Source organism: Hyaloscypha bicolor, assembly GCF_002865645.1.
Source record: "Hyaloscypha bicolor E unplaced genomic scaffold K444scaffold_136, whole genome shotgun sequence".
In the NCBI taxonomy this organism is placed as follows: domain Eukaryota; kingdom Fungi; phylum Ascomycota; class Leotiomycetes; order Helotiales; family Hyaloscyphaceae; genus Hyaloscypha; species Hyaloscypha bicolor.
Genome location: NW_020194638.1, coordinates 10204 through 31546, shown reverse-complemented (window position 1 = coordinate 31546; position 21343 = coordinate 10204). Strand labels below are relative to the sequence as shown.

The 21343-nt window shown below is 40.7% G+C and overlaps 5 protein-coding genes across 5 annotated transcripts; 3 read left to right on the top strand and 2 right to left on the bottom strand.

Moving 5' to 3' along the window:
* The first annotated feature begins 476 nt into the window (after positions 1-476).
* K444DRAFT_699337 (uncharacterized protein) lies at positions 477-1349 on the top strand. The gene is made up of 2 exons (XM_024887983.1): positions 477-710; positions 766-1349. Exons 1-2 carry the CDS (start codon positions 566-568, stop codon positions 1164-1166), a joined length of 546 nt encoding a protein of 181 aa, XP_024730715.1. The 5' UTR covers positions 477-565; the 3' UTR covers positions 1167-1349.
* Positions 1350-2931: 1582 nt separating this feature from the next.
* Positions 2932-4766, top strand: K444DRAFT_570249 (uncharacterized protein). Its single transcript, XM_024877256.1, has 3 exons — positions 2932-3439; positions 3495-3718; positions 3793-4766. The coding sequence occupies exons 1-3, from the start codon at positions 3020-3022 to the stop codon at positions 4694-4696; spliced, it is 1548 nt and encodes a 515-aa protein (XP_024730714.1). The 5' UTR covers positions 2932-3019; the 3' UTR covers positions 4697-4766.
* An 863-nt stretch (positions 4767-5629) lies between these two features.
* On the bottom strand, positions 5630-7371 carry K444DRAFT_618298 (thiamine synthase). Its single transcript, XM_024881287.1, has 6 exons — positions 7286-7371; positions 6944-7009; positions 6753-6856; positions 6476-6693; positions 6165-6420; positions 5630-6114 (listed from the first exon to the last, which is right to left on the bottom strand). The coding sequence occupies exons 2-6, from the start codon at positions 6976-6978 to the stop codon at positions 5699-5701; spliced, it is 1029 nt and encodes a 342-aa protein (XP_024730713.1). The 5' UTR covers positions 6979-7009; positions 7286-7371; the 3' UTR covers positions 5630-5698.
* A 2188-nt stretch (positions 7372-9559) lies between these two features.
* On the bottom strand, positions 9560-11284 carry K444DRAFT_598107 (MFS general substrate transporter; the record flags this gene model as incomplete). The annotated part of the gene is made up of 2 exons (XM_024878519.1): positions 9560-10938; positions 10991-11284. 2 exons carry the CDS (start codon positions 11282-11284, stop codon positions 9631-9633), a joined length of 1602 nt encoding a protein of 533 aa, XP_024730712.1. The 3' UTR covers positions 9560-9630.
* Positions 11285-13533: 2249 nt separating this feature from the next.
* On the top strand, positions 13534-15088 carry K444DRAFT_699308 (putative citrate synthase; the record flags this gene model as incomplete). Its single annotated transcript, XM_024887982.1, has 5 exons — positions 13534-13766; positions 13818-14015; positions 14073-14822; positions 14869-14951; positions 15003-15088. 5 exons carry the CDS (start codon positions 13534-13536, stop codon positions 15086-15088), a joined length of 1350 nt encoding a protein of 449 aa, XP_024730711.1.
* Positions 15089-21343: the final 6255 nt, after the last annotated feature.

The following is a 21343-nucleotide window of genomic DNA, read 5'->3' as shown; positions in this document are numbered from 1 at the left end:
GTAAAGGCAGCCAATCAATCACGAGTACGAATCAAGCCACTTTTGTCAGAATCTAAGTTATATCCTGAAACAAGGGAAGCCCCTAAGCGACCTTCCCGGTAAGCATGCTCATGGTGATTACGTACCGAGTGACGAAGTCAGGATAAAATTTTCTGCCCACTTTGCGCATCCCTTATTTCCCCAGCCCATCTAAGCCTCAATTAATGGCGATAGACGTCATTGTGGCTACCTATTGTAGCTCGTTGTCAGGCCTACCTTGGTTCTTGATGCCAAAATTGTAGGAATAATTTCGCGTCGCCGAGCTGCTCAGCTAGGATAACGTGTAATTAGCAGCTTCGTGAACTAAGAATAGTGGTATCCGTACTCCTGTAGTTACCGGACTACGCTCTCTTTTTATTTTGAAAGAATTAATATAAAAGATACGAAAAGTTCTGTCGAACGTTGCTTTCTTCATCATTCACTCACAGCAGTATCATCTCCATTCACAGACTTCTCTCGGAAACCCCAATTCACTCACTTTACTCTCAATCCTTAAGTCACACTTCAGCGTTTTCAACTGCCCAAAATGCCTTCCTTCACATCCATTGTTTTCGCCATCGCGGCAGCCCTCTCAGTCGCCACTTCATCCCCACTCGCCGCACGCGATATCTGCGGAGCTCCTCCCACAGGAACAGCAGCCCAGACTCCACTTGCAGAGCCCGCTGACATTAGTAAGTAAACGAACTCTTCAATCCTTTGGTACATTTTTAATTTTATTTTCAACAGCTACTGCAGCACTTTGCTTAGCCCAATGCCAGGCTCATACCGGCTGCGAATGCTTCCTCTTCGGCTTCGTTAACAACGTCTACACCTGCGAACTTTTTTCTGTCCCAGCCTCTGCTATCCCTCCTGCCATCGATCTCGTCGCTTACGATATCGACTGTTCCAACGTCCCAACTGTCGTTCCAACCGCAAGCAACCCAACCGGCGTTAACCAAAAGAGACAGAACATCGTCTCTGGGGCCACGCACGATAACCCGCAGAACGGCATCCCAGCTGCCGGTCAAGCACCTCTTACTACCCCAAACAACATTGGTAGCCTTGACGCTTGCTTGGCTGCATGCAGGGGCAATCCAGCTTGTATTGCTTATACGTTCATCTCTGGTGTTTGCAACCTCTATGCTTAGATCTGGTCTCACTAGGCGCCTATGATAGGAAACTCAACTGCGATGGGAAAATGGAAATAGAAGGCTGGTACAAAATTGAAGGGAGCATTTGAAAGGCTCGACGAGCTTGCTCTGTTATCTTTAGATATCATTCCCTTTGTGGGGTTTGTATTGGGCTAGCCAGAGACATAGCACTGTAGGGTTCAATAACTAATGTATGTTTCCAAAAATTATCCTATCGTGCTCCGCAACATAAGCATCCACTGGAGTGACCGAAGAGCTAGCGCTCTGTAATAAATGTTATTCTTTCCACCTTCCCTGAAAGAACAGGCAAATTTAGAACCTGTTTCACAAGACTATACAAAGTTTGGGAGATGGACTGGAATAGGAGATAATTTACTGTTATTAGATGTTGCCTTTTGTTCAACTTTCTACCTCTCAGTCTGACTACGAAACTTGTCAACTCCCCTTTCTTCCTCGTTTTGTCCCGTCTACCCGCTGACTTCAACAAGAAAATCCGCTCCGTCTCCATCTAAAGGCAGAAAATAGTTGGTAGCGCCTGAGACATATCTCAGATTCGTTATTATTCTAGGCGTGCCAGACTTGACTCGAAAACCCGTCGATCACTGCCGTTGGCATTTCACTAGGCGCGGGGACGTGGCATAGGCGCCGTAGGATACCCGCAAAAGGAGTTGCTTCATTGAAGAGAGAAACCCCTTACATTTCTCCGAGAGCTCGCTGCAACAAATACTCGAATGATTGCCAACACTCCGGAGCAGAAAACGTCCATATTAGTACAGCACATTTGCAAAGCTACCTCCAGACCTCGCTCAGCACAACAATATCCATCGTCTTCGTAATCCCCCCTTTCAAATGTTTCTCTCCACCCCCTTTCTCATCCACCGTTCTGCCCTCGCTCAACGCCCAAGTCACACTCTCACTCCCATCCGGACACTTCGAGAAATCGTATCCCTCTGTATCCCTATCTCCACCTACACCTAACCTATTCATCCCAACAATACATTCCTCAATTTCACTCCCAAGCTGTTGCACGATCCATCTCCATTCCATATCTCAGTCCGGCACCGATATTCTTCTCACGGGTATCTGACCTCTCGCCAGCCGAGGATAGTGTATACTGCACATGCTTTTACGAGGTTAAAACCGTTGCCAAACCGCCTTTTGTCTCTAGCTCCATGTTGATGGATTTTCAAGGTTGGGTTTGCGAAGTCGTGGTCTGCTGTTTTTATTTTAGGGGGCGCGCCGACTGGATATTTGCCGGTGCAAGATAAACTCCACGGGCTCACTATCTGTTCTGTCCAAACCACGAGATCGGGTCATGTTCGGGTCGTTTCTGCAAACGGCCCGAGCAGGGGACTGGTACAGTACCCTTTACTCATTTCTTAAGAGCCTGCCAAAGATCAGGGGTATATAAACTACAGTAACTAATAATAAAGATGGAACACACCCTGGAGCTATTCAGAACCACTTCTTGCCTCCTCGATTTGGTACAAGTATATTCGTATCAGTTATTCTTGTTCTGAGACATGGGTGTTATTGACGAGGCTAGGGTTCTTCTGCAGTGACGAAAGCACCTTCCTAAAAAGGGCGATACGGCAAGTATCCATCTCAACTCTCCGCTTTTGAGTGCCAATGAGATGTCTTCTACAAGGAAACCCAAGTTACATTGCGAAAGCAGGATGGGGGCAGGCCGCAACGAGCCTTGGGTAATGTAGTCACTGGCAGAGAAAACCCGCACCCTCTGTCAAAGATTTTTCTTTCTCTCCTCGCCACATCGCGCATTCTTGAGAAACTCCCCCCATTGCTCGATAATCGACCGTCGCTCTGGCCGGTCTACCAGAGCACAGCACAGCATGGCAGACACCTCAATAGATGAAGAGAAAGGAATGCGCACACAACCAGCTGATGCCGGTGGTTCCTTATCCCCCGAGTATGCAGTTGCAGTCCCTGCACAATCGCCAGCACGAAGCAATCCCTTCGAACGCCTGAACGACAAAATTTTATCCATTGGGTTTCTCGAAAAGCGCGGTTTCGAGCGCGTCCCGGTTGAGGAACGTCATGAGATTACTGCGTCGAGGTATATGCGGATGATGCTGCTCTGGTTCAGCTCTAACATCACAGCGAATAACATCGCCGTGGGCATGTTAGGGCCTTTGGCTTATGACTTGGGGTTTACTGATTCGGCGCTCTGTGCTGCGTTTGGAGCTGCCCTTGGGGCTGCTGGCGCTGCTTATATGAGCACACTTGGCCCTCAGAGTGGGAATCGAACGATGGTTAGTTAATGTTTCTTTATATAATTAGGGGAGAATGACTGATGTGGGGTGATAGGTCATTGCTAGATACTTTATGGGGTATTACCCGAGCAAGATTTGTTGTTTTTTGAATATTGTTATTATGTTGGGTTATGGGATGATTGATTGCCTGGTTGGGGGACAGGTGTTGTCTGCTGTTGCTGGCGGGAGGATTAGTGTTGTTGGTGGTGTGATTATTGTCGCTGCTGTCACTTGGGTTGTGGTTGTGTTTGGGATGTCGATTTTTCAGACTTATGAGAGGTGAGTTCGCCCGTGTTTCTCTGTTGTGGTGGCAATGAGGGCATGACTTGACTAACGGAGCTCTGTTTGCTTAGGTGGGCGTGGGCACCACAATTGATAGCAATTTTCGTGCTGGTCGGGAGCGCTGGTCCAACCTTCGACACTTCCATCACATCTACCGGCAATACCGAGACAATCAACGGCAACCGGTTGTCGTTCCTCTCTCTCTGCTTGTCGGCTTCCGTAGCCTGGGCCCCGGCCGCGGCTGATTACTTCGTCTACTACCCGCCATCAACCCAAAAATGGAAAACTTTCCTCATGACATTCACCGGCATAGGCCTCTCGCTCTCCTTCGCAAACATGATGGGTGTGGGCCTAGCATCCGGTACCTTCTCAAACAGCGCCTGGCAAGACGCCTACAACGTGTCCTCGGGAGCTCTGATCATGGCAGGCTACGCAGGCCTAGGTGGATTTGGCAAGTTTCTCGGCGCGATTGTCTCCCTCGGTCTCATTGCGAATAATATTCCTGGCACCTATTCCGCCACGCTCGGCTTCCAGATCATGGGTCGATATCTCGCGAGACTGCCGAGATGGTTTCTGTCCTGTGTTGGTGTATTGATATACACAGCCTGCGCATTAGGGGGAAGAAACCACCTCTTTGACATTTTCGAGAACTTCCTAGCACTCATGGGATACTGGGTTACCATTTATCTTACCATTTCCCTCGAGGAGCAGTTCATCTTCCGTCGGACTTGCGGGTTTGACTGGGAGATTTGGGCGGATCGCTCCAAGTTGCCTGTTGGTCTTGCTGCTCTGATGGCTTTTCTTGTTGGGTGGGCGGGCTCAATCATTTCTATGTACCAGATTTGGTATGTTGGGCCGATAGCGAAAATGGTGGGTGAGTATGGTGCTGATTTGGGGATCTGGGTTGGTGTGTCTTGGGCCATAATTGTGTTCCCACTATTGCGATGGCTCGAGCTGAAGAAATTTGGTCGCTAAGAAATGGGTCTGTAGTATTGAATTACAGAGAAACCCCTTAAAGGAAATAGATTAAAGCAAATAGTAGCCCTTTTATTTGACTTATTTATAATATAACTAAGAGTGAAATGTATTATAAGGAGCTTTATAACTAACTAGATATTAAACTTGAATTATTTTATTTTTATATAAAGTTAAATATAATAATATTTTATACTTTAAACCTTTTGCTTTATTTCTTTATATTACTTCTTAATTATTAATAATAATTGCTGAGAAGACAGGTCACATGGTCACGTGCAAACGTGGCACTGTCGTATAGACTAGCGAGATTGCAGCTCCATAAGAGTCTGGGATCCCCCTTCCTCTTCTTCTCTCTTTAGTTAATATAATCGAGTCTCCTCTCCTGCCTCTGCTCCTGCTATACTATTCCCTTGTCAGGTCATACCAGACTAAGGGGTACATTCTCAATAATAATAATATTATAATGGTACTAGCCAGAGTTATATAAGAGTAGCTATTATATAACTGGTTTCACTTAGCTAGCCGGCATTTCAGTAATTTTAGCTAGTATTTCCCGCTTTGTATTCTCTTCTTCTCTCTCTTTCTCTCCTTCTTTTCTTTAGCTTAGTATTAATTATTAATAAGATTATTATTTATAATTATTTGACTTATTACTTTTTTTAATATTTATATATAATTCAAAATTTATAAAATATTTTATTTTAATTTAATATTAATATTTACTTTTTATTAATATTTAGAGAATTATAAAATGCAAATTATTTAATCTTTTAAATTATTATTATTATATGAATTGCAATGAAGTGAAATACAAGAGCATTAAATACACCCAGTAAATGCCAGGATCAGGTTGGACTCGAAGACTTGGGTAGCGATTCACATTACAGAAATCCGTGAGGAAATACATTCAATTTATTATCAAAAGAGTGTGGTAGGTACAAGATCAATCCAAGTACGCGAACAGGCGAGTAATTTCCGATTCCCTCAAATCCGCCAGACTTAAGCAATAACCTTGACATCAAGTCTTTGGAAGCCTCCCTTGTTGGCGACATCCTGTTGCAGAGCAAGCATTCTCTTTTGATCACCCGTTGGGTCGGCCGAGTCACTCTCAAGCTTCCAGGTCAAGAATTCATTCGTGTAGTTGGGCTCAAAGTCTGCATTCAAGACCCCAAGCCGCTTGCCATACTTAGTCACCTTCTCCAAGTCACGCTGGACATTCTTCAGGTCTTTGGAGAAGTATGCGTAAGATCGCTCATAGATCTTACGATTGACAGGAGAAGCCATCTCTGGCTTGTTGTCTATGTAAATCTTGTAAGCTTCACTAGGAGCAGCAAGGACGTAGTCGGTGGCTCGCTTTACAGCCTTCATAAACTTGTGGATCTTGTCGGGGTTTTCGGCCATGAATCTGTCGTTTGCTATCGGGTAATCAGTCGATGACATGTGAAGGCCGAAGGGAGGAACACACCGATATACAAGATGGAGCAGAAGCAGCAGCAGCCCAACTCAGCAAGCTCATCAATCCTCAGCATTTGGACATCGGAGCGAGGACGACCTTGGCCCGCGAGCCATTCTTCCAGTTCCACCATCTGGACATTTTCAAGCCCGATTCCAGCATCAATGCTACCTTCAATGATGGCCTTGGAGACATTCATGCCACATCTCACGGCCTCATAGTCTGTGGGCTTCATGCCGTAGTACTTCGTCAATTCATCAATTTGAATCTGCGATGCCGACACTGTCAGCATTCCTTCGTTCATCTGGATTGAAATTATGTGCCTTTCCAAACTCTCCAACATATCCAATCTTCTTCCCCTTAAGGCTGCGAAAGTCGGTACTGATGTCACTGTCATTCAGGTAAACGACTCCAGTGAATGGCTCGTCGAGAAGGGACCCAATGGATGTGACGGGGAAGCCGCGGGCTTTCGCTGCGAGAGTGTGGATCATGGCCTTGAAACCCAAGTCGACTTTTCCTGATCCGATGATCTCGGTGACATCTGCATAGCTCTCGAGTTAGAGGGATCACAATAGACGGTACATAGAACTGGAGACCAACCGCTTGGATCATTGGGCTCAAGAAGAGCTACTTTTATGCCTTCATCTTGGAAGTATCCTAGCTTCTGGGCAAGGTACACGGGTGCATGGTATGGTGTTGCATGCCTGGCAATTCATTGATTAGCTTCCCCCCATGGAATATACCTGCACGACATTGCCCAAATGAAAGCGTTGTCAATAATCAACTCTTACCAGTTCGTCAAAAAAGTAATCTTATCAGTCGACATCTTGATGTTTCTTCTGGCTTCTGATCAAAGGCTAAAAGAGGTTAGGATTCCTTGCCAAAGGGGGAGGGGAAAGCATGTCCTTTCGCTAGAATTATCTAGATCAAGTTCATTTGTACGGTATATTCTCAGATCCAGACTCTCTAATCCCTCTTCTAACTCGTCACATCCGATAAGAATCGGAATTGAAGATGGGAGAGAGATGGGACGAAAGAGAATGGAACACCCGTCATGCTTGTATCGCACGTTACCTTGAACTGAAGATTATTCATGGCGGAAGATTCCACGCTTTTGATCTGTGCAAACATACTGGCTGTTCGCTGGGCTCCGCTCGTGTGTTGGATATCTTGATTGACAATCTGACCACGTTGAATAGTGGGTTTGGTGTTGTGGCAGGTGAAGAGAAGCAAAATTCGGACGGCGACGTGAAGCATCATAAGGACATGACTCGGATTCTCTCCGAGGTCGGCCACTGTGCCCCTTATCCTCGCCAAGAATTGCTCTGTTGTGCTTATTTCCGCTCTCGCCAATGGTGAACGGGATCTGCCGTATGTCTAATTGTAAATTCTCAACTCCCTAGCCCCGAGGCTTGCCCACCTTCTTGTACGCTAGTTGTGCTGCCCACTACTGCCCACTGTTCTAAAGATGTTGCCAAATCAGCCAGCCCCATTTGAAAAAACCATCAGCTAGAAGGGTTCACCAGCCAAAAGCCCGAACCTACGGAAAGCAGTAAGGATCAAATGTGCCAGCGCAAAACGCAAAACGCTAAATCTGATTTTCACGATCCACCCCACCAAAATTCGTCTACGCCTATAAACTACCAGCCTCCCCTCCTTCTGCCTATGCCCCTACTACTACTTAAAATAGTTACTCTCTCTCTATCTTTTTGACTCTATTCTATATATATATACATATATAAGTATAGGGGGAAGAGGGGGGAAATAGGGAGCGCGGAGTGGGGCTATTCTAAAAATCAGTATCGCACCTCACGAAACAGTCAGGTACGAAATTTTAGAACTTACGGCCCATAATTTAGCGACCGTGGCCCTAAAATTTAGTGACAGGCAGCCTATATTTATGGGGCTTCCTTTTCCTCGTGTTATTATCAAACATTTCTCAAGCTAAGAATTAAAGACTTAAGCTTACTTGAAACGCGTTAAGGCTCCCATAATATCTTTTTATTACAAAAGAATGTCTCAACTTCTTTTAAAACCCTTTAAAAATGGTTTAAATGTCGGATACGCCCTCCGGGCCTTCGTCCGGGAGGCCCAAGATTCAATGAACTAGATCCACAAGACATGTCCCGTTCGGCGCACATACCGGCGTTTGATCGAAATTGCAATTTGATTGCGGACAATCTGATGATAACTGACATGGATGAGTTCCCGGGTTCACCACGGCAGGTTGCTCTGCAGTTGTGGTTGCAACAGAAGGTGGTGCTATAGTCGGGTATCGTTTGAGATACCGGGATTGTCAAAGGCCCTGCTGGTTCGGCGAAGGTCGCTGTTGTGGCTACGGTAAGAATTCCACCCGAGAAGAATGAGAGTTGCTGGAAGTCGATGGATTGCATGGCTGCGAAAGCGGCTGCAGTGTCGACATCAAAGCTTGGGGTGTCGATAATATAATTTGTGACAAACGTGATTGTGAATAGCGTGGAATCGGGAGCCACTACAGGATCTTTCCAGCTGGGAGTGTGTACGGAGGTAGGGTAGAGCCTGGGTCTGTCGGAGTTGCTTCACAATCGGGACAGATAGTTATTGAAGAAGCAGGGTCGCCGCCAATGGTAGTGATAACTGCTGTTTGGCAAGGTTGGGAGCTGCAGCCCTGGGTTGTTGTCGTGGTGGTTCCGGTAAGATCGCAGCCTGTGCTGGTTGCAGTACATGTCGCTGAACAGCTGAGTGACCGGCTGACCCTTGAGCACGTATCCATGCAGAATATCGCTGGTTGAGTAGCACATCCTGATGTTTTGTCATCGGAGTCGTCAGGGCCACCGCCACGTTTCTCTTTTGGGGAATACCATTTCCCTGGGCGCTTTTGAGGATAAGGAAATCTGGAAGCAAGAATAAATTTGTGCCTCTATTAAGGTGCCTAGGTATCGAGGATCTAGTTCCCTATAACGATAGTTGTACCACAGAAGCTGAAGAAATCAGCAAAGAACTTTATATAAGGTGTCAAGTTCGGTCCGCAATCCCGGAATTACTAACCCGTAGTACGAATAACATATATTTAGTAGGCAAGCCTGATTGCCTAGCGCAGCATACTGCCCGCACTCTGCTACAGCATTGCAAGTTCCTTGACATCCCGTACAATAGTCAGGGCCAAACCCACACTTCCCTGAAGACGAGCGACATCCTTGTGCGCAAGGAGAAGTTGCAGAGAATGTAGACTGCCCAAAGACGACATGGAGATAAGAACCAAAAAGCACGAGTAGCTAGGAGTAAAAAGACTTCTAGGGATAATGAGATGAGTCTTGTTGCATGATTGCTGAGAGCTGGTATGAGACTGGAGACTGGAATATTTATGCTTTTGCCACAATAATATCATTGCATGGGTGGCTTTGAACAAGAAAGGGCCCCGAGATGCTCTCATATTCTATTGTCTATATAATTCACTTCGTCTCAAGAATGATAGTTCCATCGTTGTCCTGACTCGTACTCAAATCCCTGAGCTCCGCAGTATAATCCAAATCCCCTCTAGTTTTTTTCCCCCCTTACTCTCCTTTATCACCCTCCTCCACCCAGGTCCAAACTTAATCAAAACCCACAACACCGGACTCAGCGCCACAAACAACAGTGCCGCAAGCGTATAAGTCCAACCTCTCCCAATCCCCTGCAACATAAGTACACAGACCGCCGTCGACCCCGCACTAAACAAACATCTAATCAAATTATTCGCTGCTGTAGCTGTCGCTGGATTATCAGGATATATATCCACAACCAGGATAGCTGTCACCTGATATATTGCAAAAATACACCAACCAATAAAGAAAAGCAGAATAAGAGGGCCTGCCAAACTGACATTCAGAGTCAAGAGCCAGCCGTAAACGATGATAAGAGCACTACCGAAATAGAGAAGGGGCAAAGCTACCTCGAGTCTTGCTCTCTCGATGGGAAAGTCAGTTAAATCCAATTTCCGATTGAGTACGAGAGGGAAATCAAGACGTTTTGCGTGGCGTCGATAATTCCAATCAACCAGTTTTCCGGTTGTGAAAGCTGAGACTACACTTCCGAATCCATAGGGAATGTATACGAGCGCGATTTGGATTTCGTTGAGGTTGTAAGTTGCTGCGTAGATGGATGGGATTCCGGAGAGGATTAAGTAGTGGACTGCTAGGAGAAGACCGATGTATAGCATTAGGAAAGCGGCTTCTTTGTTAAAGAGAACAACGAGTGTTGCGAGTGGATTTGGAAATTTCCAATACGTGTTTTTGGCTAAGGCTTCTTGTTGGGCGCGGTCGATTGGTGTGCCTTCTTTGGCGAGCTTCTTCTCGATGAGATAACTCATTACAGATTTGTTGAGGAAATGAGTTGGTGGTATAGAGCCATTGCCTACGACTTTATGACATGTCTCTGGAAGGAAGAGCATGAGAAGGATGAATATGGGCACGGCGAAGATTGTCAAGAACCAGAATATGGCTTTCCATCCGAGGTATTGACTCAGGAGACCTCCTATGATGGGTGATAGAGTTGGTCCGAGAATCGTGCTGACTGAAGAGTATGCGACGTATTTTCCTCTTTCGGCGGAAGTTGCTATGTCGGCGACTACTCCTTGGCAAAGAGCTACTGTTCCGCTGCTTCCTGCACTTTGGAAACATCTTAAAATGAGAAGAGCTACATAATTATTTTGGAGAGCTAAGCCGATATTGGCGGCGACGTAGAAAATGAAGCAGATGATATATGCTGGTCGTCGACCTGAGTTGTCGGAAAATCCAGCTACCATCAAGGGTGAAATTGCTTGGAATATCTTCAATTTGTTAGTATTATGATAGTAGGAAAGCATCGAAGAAATTACTTACTAAATAAGTTGTGACCGTCAAATTGATTTTGCTATCACTGACATGTAAATCGCGAGCCAGCAAATTGAGAGCAGGCAGGTAAATATTTGACGATAGAGGAGAGAAGAACGCCGCGGTGGAGGCTGTGAGGATGATGAATTTCTTGTTGTTTGGACTGAAAATTGAATGAACTTCATAAGGAATTTCTGTGGGGGTGTTGGCTTGCTCTACTGCAGCATTTTGTTCGTGTTCGAGTGCTGGTTCTGTGGACTGTGTGACTATTTCGGGCTCTGCTGCCCTCTCAGGGCTTGCCATGGCTTTGACTTGGTGCGATAAGTTCGAGGTCCGACTGTGTTTGTTTGATCCGATCCGAGACTGAGATGAGAGCGAGAGTTGGACGAAAGTTTGTATCCAAAGTGAAGGCCGACAATTGCTCGGTCGTCACTTCCTTATACCCTGTGAAACAGAAAAGGGTTGGGAGATGATCGGCTACTGTGCGGTGTCCAGATCTATTCCCGGTTATTTAAGCACACGAGAACCCCTATTCGTTGAGCCCTTGCATTGCATTCTGCTCTCAGAATACAGCAAAAAATAGACCGCTATCAGAAACTGAAGTCTTTGAGTCGTCTTTGTTTCTACGGGCAACAAAAACCTTGCGGTGTCGTAAGTAGAAACTGCTGATAATTTACTTGTGAGCAAGTTTGTGTTGCAGCAGTTCAGTAATCTCCTAAACAACATCGCAGAACTTCGTCTTTATCCCCCCACATCCCTGCATCGCCGCATTGCATATTGCTGGCACCCGGCATCCTTCGGAATCATTCCGGTACTCCGACACAACACCAGTGCAATACAAGCGAAACATGTCGATGAGGGCACCTGGGGCCTGGACAACCTCTCATAGCCTTACAGTCTCCCCTACCTTTGTAACGTGTGCATTGTATCCCCAGGCTATTATGTACTTTGTTTCCGAAATATTGCACGGTATAATTAATCTGATCCAAAAGCAATAAAGAAAAAAAAATTACTATTAAAATACTAACTAATATAAATCGTATTAATCGGAATTATTATATATATTATAGTAATTAATTCTCTAATCTCTAATTTTTAATACCTTTAATATTATAAGAGTCAAATATATAATTATTTTTATATAAGCTTATATAAAAAATTTCGTGTTTTATATAAGTAAAAAATTATACCTCGTATAATATATGAGATTACACGTAATTAGGATTATAGATTTTTTATAATTTATACTTTCTTTAATAATAACTCTTTGAAATTTAAGCTTTTATTATATATATTAAGCTTATAAAAGCTTAAAGGGCCTTATAAGGCCTTGTAAGTCTAAGTCTAATTTACTATTTGCTTAGATATATATAACTTTCATAAAATATTTTCGCGTTTTATATAATTAAAAAGTAAAAAAGTAAAAAAAATTATATATATTAAAAACCCGATTATTAATTAATTACAAATCGCATTACAAATCTAATTAATAGGTTGTATTTGCCTGGTTTTTTTTCTATAATTGCATTACTTAGTATTAATTAATTAGAGTTATAGTTAAAAAGTTATTATAGATACAAAAGAACGACTATTTTATTGCTTTTAGATCGGACCGACTGGATATCCCCCTCGTCCGGTGAGTCATTGCTAGCACTAGCAGCGGGGTCTGGCTTCGGCAAGAAAACTGAGGTCGTACCAAAAGTCTTATAACTACACTAGCATGGTTATAGGGCTTTAGGCTACTAAATTGCGGTTAGTTATTAAATGCAGTTGGTTATTAAATGCAGTTGGTTATTAAATGCAGTTGGTTATTAAATGCAGTTGGTTATTAAATGCAGTTGATTATTAAATACAGTTGGTTATTAAATACACTTGAATATTAAATACAGTTGAATATTAAATACACTTGAATATTAAATACACTTGAATATTAAATACACTTGAATATTAAATACACTTGAATATTAAATACACTTGAATATTAAATGCAATTGGTTAAGACGGCTCAGTCGTTGGTCTCGGTTTGTATTGCCTATTTTGGACGCCCCCCTTTAAAATATAGCCCAGCCCTTTAAACTGTCTTTATTGGTTAAGAAAGCGAGAATATGTTAGAAAGTGGCGACGGGATGTCTAGCCCATTTACAGACTTCTAAACACCACGAATACTTGCTGAAGTTATCCCGTCTGTGCCTGCGCCCCTCCTTCCTGCATTTCCCTCCTTGGGGTGGGTTGTTCATCTCGTCCCGTCCCTCCCAAGTCCTGCAATGTGTCAAATATCATGTATGACGGCCCTACATGCTTATTCAGTCCTGCAGTGCAGCAGTGGCCGTCGACTCTCATGCAGCTAGGATCCCTTCATATTTAGATGTATTGTATAATCTCCCATCTCGCACAAATTACGTCCTGTTCTGATATCATATAACGGTTGGGAAGCAAAACGACAGAACATAGGGTCTATCAGCCATCCCAATCAAAAATTCGTCTGATCCTTCCATACGCAAAGTCTCGCAGCTTCATTCTTGTTCATCATGGGAGAGCCTGCTGTTGTCATTATGGCAGAAGAGGCACCAAGCACGTCCAATGGCATTTTGTACATCAAAGATTCTCGCACTTCACTCGAATACGAGATTCCAATCCGGCGAAATTCTGTTGAGGCAACAGAATTCAAGAAGATCAAATGTCCTGCTGAAGACTCTCGTCGCGCGGACAAAGTGGCTAATGGCCTTCGCATCTACGATCCACGTCTTCTCAATACTGCTGTGTCCGAGAATCATATTACCTGGGCGTAAGTGGTATCCATTTCTTCACCTGAGACTTTACTAATATTGACTTGCAGTGACGGAGAAAGAGGTTTTCTTCTCTTCCATGGTCATACTCTCGAAGAGCTATCCGGTACAGACTTCGAGGACATTCTACACTTAATGATATGGGAAGAGCTACCAACCGCTTCTCAGAGAGAAGTCCTACGTTATTCTCTTGCTGCTGCAATGACAAAGATCCCTCCAAGCGTTCCCAAAGTCATTAAGAGCTTTCCGTGAGTCAACTCGTCTCTCTCTCTTTAGTATATTTTGGCTAATTGCGAGAGTCCAAGTACATCTGCACCACCAATGCCAATTGTAATTGCCGGTCTATCCGCTTGGCTAGCATCCGAACCAGACTCTATCCCCTCTCTGGCAGCAAAGAACATCTTCCACGGAAACCTGGAAAAAGTCGACGAAGCAATCATTCGCACAATTGCAGCGTATGGAGTAGTTCTTGGTCTTACAATCAGCTATCGCAAAGGCTGTGAATTCACCCCGCCGTCCCCGGATAGGACTTTCTACGAGAACATATTCACTATGAGTGGAAACATCGAGTCCTCGACGGCGCAACCGAATCCCACAAAATTATGTTGCTTCAGGCGATGGGGTCCGGTCATTGTAGACCACGGCATGACAAATTCAACATTTGCCTTGCGGGTTGCGTCCTCCTCATTAACCGATCCTATCTCTTCCTTAATTGGAGCACTCACTGCTTGCAGCGGGTTGTTACACTTCGGAGCGCAAGAAGCTGCATACAGAACTATTGCAAAGGTGGGAATTCCTGAAAATGTTCCTACGTTGATAGAAAAAGTGAAACGTAAGGAAGTGAGACTTTATGGATACGGTCACGCTTCCTACAAGACTATTGATCCGAGAGTTGCCCCGGTATTGGAGTTGTTGAAAGAGTTGGGTACTGATTCCATTCCTTTCTATGATGTTGCGGAGGCTATTCATACGGCTACCGAGCACGATGAATATTTCGTGAAGAGAGAGCTATTTCCAAATGTGGATCACTACAGCCAGCTTTTCTATCCTACCTTGTGAGTACTAGATGCAACCATTGAGATGAGTTATTGACAGTATTAGGGGATTCGGCTGCGAATATTCCCCCGTACTGTCATTTTTGCAGCGTTTACCGGGCTTTTTGGCACACTGGAAAGACATGATGTGTAAGACCAGCTTCAAACGCATGCTTTTCAAGCCACTAACTATCGATTCAGCTGGCAGTATCAGACTAATACGCCCAACCGATATTTATATTGGACCCACAGAGCCTACCTCTTATGTGAGGCCCCTTTTTCGGTGAAAGGTGAGAATGCCAGTGCACTGATTAGTGCGTGCGCTGCTGACTAATGCACTTTCCGGTAAAAGGGATTTCGGTAAAAGGGCACCTCCCCTACTACTCCCCACCCCCCTTTAAATAAGTATTCCCTCGTCTCGAAGCACGTACTCGTCATGTTCTCGTATAATCCGATTTACAGGGTTACTATCTGCCATATCTGCAAGTCCTGCGTTATTCCAGGGGTACGTAGTCAAGAGCGGCACCTGCAAGCGCAGTTATACCGACTCTTGGGAGACGAGCTCAAGGCGACTGCATAGCTCCTTAGTAGCTATAACCTGAGGAGTATAGCCGAGCTCAGAGAGTACAAGCCCCGGCCCGAAGACAGGTACCAGATAATTAAGTACCTGGTTAGCTATAATAGTATCTACTATCTATAGTCGCAGTATAGCTATAGTACCCGCTATCTCCCCAAGATAAAGAAATACTGGGCTGCTTGCCATAAGACCGAAGCAAGGTCTCATAAGAGTAGTTAGTTATAGAAAGAGTATAAGCTATAGATATACTTTACTATAAAGGGCCGGATTAATTATTTTATAGTAGTAGATAGGGAGAAAGGTAGGGAAATAGCCAGAGGCTCTATATTATTAACTAAGCTAGAGAAGGAACTATTTAAGTAATTAGAGAAGGATTATAAGAATATAAAATATGATCTTGAGAAGCAAGTAATTATAGTTTAGGATATTAGAGATTCAAGGTCGGAAAGGGTACTATAACTATATAATATAATGGGTTTTCTATATTATCTGACTATACTAAAGGATAAGGAGATCTGGAGCTCGTATAAGCTATTACTAAAGAAAGAGCTTAATATAGATAGTAAGAATACTAAGGATCCTAATCTCGTCCGAATTTTAGTTATAGCCAAGGCTGCCTTGAGAGACGTATACTAGTTATATAGTAATACCTTGCTAGACCGGAAAATAATATAGTAGCAGGCTAATATCCTAAACAAATTCTATATTAGGGCTTTAGGTAAAGCAGATAGGTTCCGGTATTTCAAGAATATATTAACCCTAGTTACCTACTTTACTACTATAAAGTAGTTATTAGTATACTACTATTATATAGTATATTATAAAGGCGGCTATTTTACCCGGGCTAAGCCAGAGCAAGTACTGCCCGGGAATATTATCTAGCCAACTACTTTATAGATCCAAGCTATAAATGAGATTATAGAAGCCTTGGCTATTAAGGATATGGAGGAGGCTAAGCTAGCTCTCAAGTATACTATTTAGCGACTTTACTTGGCTCTAATTTGCTATACTATTAGTAGTATGCCATTTAAGTTTCCTATCTTGAGTTTCTATATTATACTAAGTAGGAAAGTTTATAGGAAAGGCCGGGGATTATAGGAGGAGCCGGGGAATTTCAATAGCCATTTATTAGCTCTAATCTGGACTACTTAGCTAGTACTTTTTAACTATACTTGTTTCTAAGAGTAAGATAATGAAGATTAAATCCCCGTCTTTCTTACCAAGATCTATAAGAAGTTCTTCTAGTAGCTAGCTAAGACCCCGTTTGGACATATTCTATAGTAGAGGCTATACTTATTTAAGGTTAGAAAAGCTACTATTACAAAATACCAAGCTCGGTAGTTCTTAGATAAACAGATAGTGAAATATTATAGGGTAAAATTACAGATATTACAGATCTTTGACTTAATAGTTTCCGAATATTAATAAGCCCATATCTTACTTTATAATAAGCTCCTATTCCAAGCCAAGGACCTTATCCTAATAGAATTATAAAGGCTAAAGGATAACCTAGATCTGGAAGATTTTAGTAGCTTATAGCTCTCTTATCCTAGTAATACTGAGTTTCTAGAAAGTATTAAGCTTACTTTTATCCGGCGGATCCAGGGTAATACTAAGCTCCGGGCCATGTTTTTAACTAATAGTAAGGATAGGAACATGATCTTATATCTAAAGGCTATAGCTATTTACGAGATATATACTCAGGAATTCCTAGAGTAAGTATTAGTATTATTCCATATCCCCGGCAGTCTACTATTACAAGTATCCGAGTTATTATTAGTAATATGGTATAATAATACTTAATAGTACTACTTATTAATATAGGAGAAGCTAGTTATAATCTATACCCAGTATTATAAGGGTTAGTAATAGTCCGGTATATATAAGAATAATATCTAATTCTTACTAAAGGTAATTAGGGATCTATTACTTTCGTATATTATATATGTCCTGCCTCTAAGGTAACTATTCTTCTAATAACAGACTTTAGGTACTCTCATCTCTCTATATTTCTGGGCTAAGCTAGACGGGATAGTATAGGCTAATAGGATGCTTTTGGCCTGCCTAATAAAAGTATATACTTATACTAAGATACCGCACCTATATATATTAAACTAGTAATAGTTTATAGTATTAATTATAAAGGAGAAGTTTTCTATTAAGGAATAGGCGAATTTTGATCTTAAGGAAGATATAGGAGAGGATATTAAGGACGAGCTAGATCTAGTTACTCTGGCAGAACTAAGTAATTATATATATTATACTTTTAATTATATATATACTAAAATAATAATACTTATTATAAATACTTTACTATACCGGAATTACCGAGTATCCAAGAGTTAGTATATATTCTTCCGGTTTAACTATATTCTATAGGGAAAGAGGCTACGGGATACTTTAGAGATACTATTACTACAAATACTAGATACTTCCAAATATAGTCAGATATATAGGAAAGGTATATATTTTGAGGCTAATTTACTTGCTATTATTCGGAAACTATATAATATACTAGGCTTATAATTCCGGGTCCCTGGTTAGTAGAATAAAGTACTTGCTATTATAGGGCCTTAGCTAGCCAAGCAGGTAGTTCTAGTAATAGGAACCGGCTCCGGTAAGACTTTGGTTATTATAATTAAAGCTATAATTACAGATACTAGGACTATAATCCTAGTTCTACTAATAGTTACTCTATAAGGCAATATACTAAGATGCTTTTACGAAATAGGTATCCGGCCACTAATCTGGTCTATTAACTACTAATAGTTAGCTTCGTTAGTTATTATATTAGCTAAAGCTATATATACTTAAGGCTTTCTTAAATACTATTATATTCTAGTTAGTAAGCAGAAGCTAGACTATATTATAATTAATAAGAGTTATTTTACTATTATAGCTAGTAACTACCGGCTATATATAGCCTAACTAGGCTAGTATATCTGGCAGATTAGGATATAGATAGTCTGGCTAATAGCTATATTTCCCCTAGTAATATAAAAAGAGTTTATTAAGTATAATAAGCTTATAAAGCCTAGGATTATCCGAGAGTCGACTAACCGGCCTAATATTAAGTATATAGTTAGCTTTAAAGCTAGACCCGGGCCCTTAATTAAGAGAGCTACTAATCTAATATAAGTATACTAGCCTAAGTAAGAGATCTTTAATTATTTCTGGAATAAGATTATTATTTACTATTATATATAAAATAAAGTAGCTTAGCTTACTAATCTTCTATAGTATTTATTATATATCTCCAAATTAGGGTCTAATAAAGAAAAGGCTACTATTCTCTCCTAGTGAATTACTAATAAAGACTAGCTCGTAATTATAACTATATCTACTCTCGGGATTAGGTTTAACTATTCTTATATATAATAAGTAGTTTATATAAATACGCCTAGTAAAGTATCTGCCTTTTCTCAGGAATCTAGTAAAATAGGCCGAGATAGTAAGAAGGCTTTTTCTATTATTTTCTTATATTCCGGGTAAAAGCCATAAGTAAATAAGTCCCTCTCTTCTAATCGGGAGGCCATATAGCTATATTTGACCTAGTAATACTGCTTCCGGAGCATTCTTAGCCAGTTTTTGGATAATCGGCCAAATTAGTAATAGTATATAGTAGGCAAAGAGATATACCAGGTCTATAGAGAGCCTTATACCAAAGCCCGGCCTCTCGACTTGAAATTTGAATTAGTAGTAACCAGAGGAATATAATTTACTAGTCCGGATAAGATATTATAGCAAGACTATATCCGAGATTAGGTACTTAATAGCTATAAGCGAGACCTTAAAGTTATATTAGGTAGTTATCTCTATTATTATATACTTGGCCATAAATTTAATTACATACTAGATACTTGCTTCTGGTAGTTTTACTAGATTCATATAAAGAATAAGATATACCAGATATAGAAGAGAGAAGAGAAAAAGTAGATTTAGTAATATATAGCTTACTAGAACTATTATTAGCTATAGGATATTTGCCGGATAGCGGATCTAGAGTATAAGGAAATAGAATATTAGTTTCCTAATATAATTATACCGCTTTATTACGGGATATATAAACGGGCAGGTAATAGTAATTGGCTATAAAAGTACTTCCGGCAGATATTCTAGACTAAACTTGAGTATATACTCTGGCTTAGAGAAATGGTATTACTTAAGAGGAACGAGTATATCCAGGCTAATTATATAGCAGCTCTTGTTCTGGCTAAACTAGGGTAAGCTTAGGACTATAAAGTTTTATTACATATTACAGAATATAGAGGCTAGAATATAAAGGCTAGTTAATATCTATTTCTTATATGGGGCCCCTTTTTTAGTGAAAAGTAAGAATGCCCGTATACTAATTAGTATATATATTACTAACTAATATACTTTCCGGTAAAAGGAATTTCGGTAAAGGGGCACCTTCCCTATTATCTTTTAATAAGTATTCTCTTGTCTCAAAGTATATTCTCATTATATTATTATATAATCTAGCTTATAGAGTTATTATCTATTATACCTATAAGTCCTGTATTATCCTAGAGGCATATAGTTAAAAGTAGTACCTATAAGTATAGCTATACTAACTTTTGGGAGATAAGCTTAAGGCAACTATAAAGCTTCTTAATAGCTATAACTTGAGGGATATAATCGAGCTAAGAAAATATAAGCCCTGGCCTAAAAATAAGTACTAGATAATTGAGTACCTAGTTAGCTATAATAGTATTTACTATCTATAGCTATAATATAGCTATAATACCTGTTTATAGGACTAGGTCTTATATATTAAAATAAGGAATTACTTTATAAAACTCTATTACCTAGTATAGGCTAAGTAAGAACTAATTATAATTAAATAGTAGTTACTAAAAGGCCTAATAGTATAATAGTAGTATATAGAATTAGTAAACTCTATAGCCTAGGTTTGATTCCTAGTTAGGCTTCTAATTTACTTCTTAATAAATGCTTTTATAGTATTTAGTAATAAGTAAATCTATTTTTTTTAGTCTTGTTTTTTAAGTAAGAAATATTATATAGGGATACTAGTCTAGTTTCAAGAAGTATATAAAGCCCTCTTTACTTGTTCTTTGCCTTTCCTTCTTTTTTTCTTTTTTCTTTTTCTGCTTTCTTTTTCTCTGGCTACTTCTCTTTTTCTTCTCTTTACTTTCTCCCAATCAAATAAATAAGAAGTAGAGGTAGTATAAGAACCAGAATAGTAAAAGAATTAGTAGCTAGTTATACTCTAGGGTTTTATTCCCTAAGCTTTCCTATATAGGTTATTTTATTAGGTACTTACCCCGGGGGAAAACCATTTATATTACCTGCCGGGGCTTTAAATCTATAGTTAGCTTACTAGTATAGTATACTCGAGACTATTTATAGACTAACTACCCTGCTTCCTTTTTCCGGAAGGCTATTAATACCCGAAATAATAATAAGGAGGCCAGAGCTTCTATTATATTATAGCTAAGGGGTCGCTATAATAGTAAGAATATATATAGTTAGTTCTAACTATACTATAAAGGCTTAGTATTAGGCTTTTAGTAAATTAAAAAAGCTTATTTTAATATATATAACCTAGAGCTAAAGTAAATATAGTTATATATTTGCTTAAGTTACGTAACTATATTTACTCGAGGCGTCCTAGTAAAATCTACTAGCTAATTTAATTATAAGTACTATAAGCTAGTAGGATATATAGCCTAGCTTAAATTAACCTAGTCTCTTTAAAGAAAGAAATTATATAATTATATATTACTTAAGCCCTCTTTTACTTAAAAGTAAGAAATTAGTTTCTAGATTCTATTATATAATATAAACTAAATAAATATATTATATACTTTTCTATAATATCTTAAATTTATTTCTTTATAAAACTCTTATTCTTTTTATTTCTTTTATTTTTTTTTATTATTTAAATTTTTAAAGTAATTTATAAGACTTTATATATTTATTTTTCTAATAGCCTAATCTA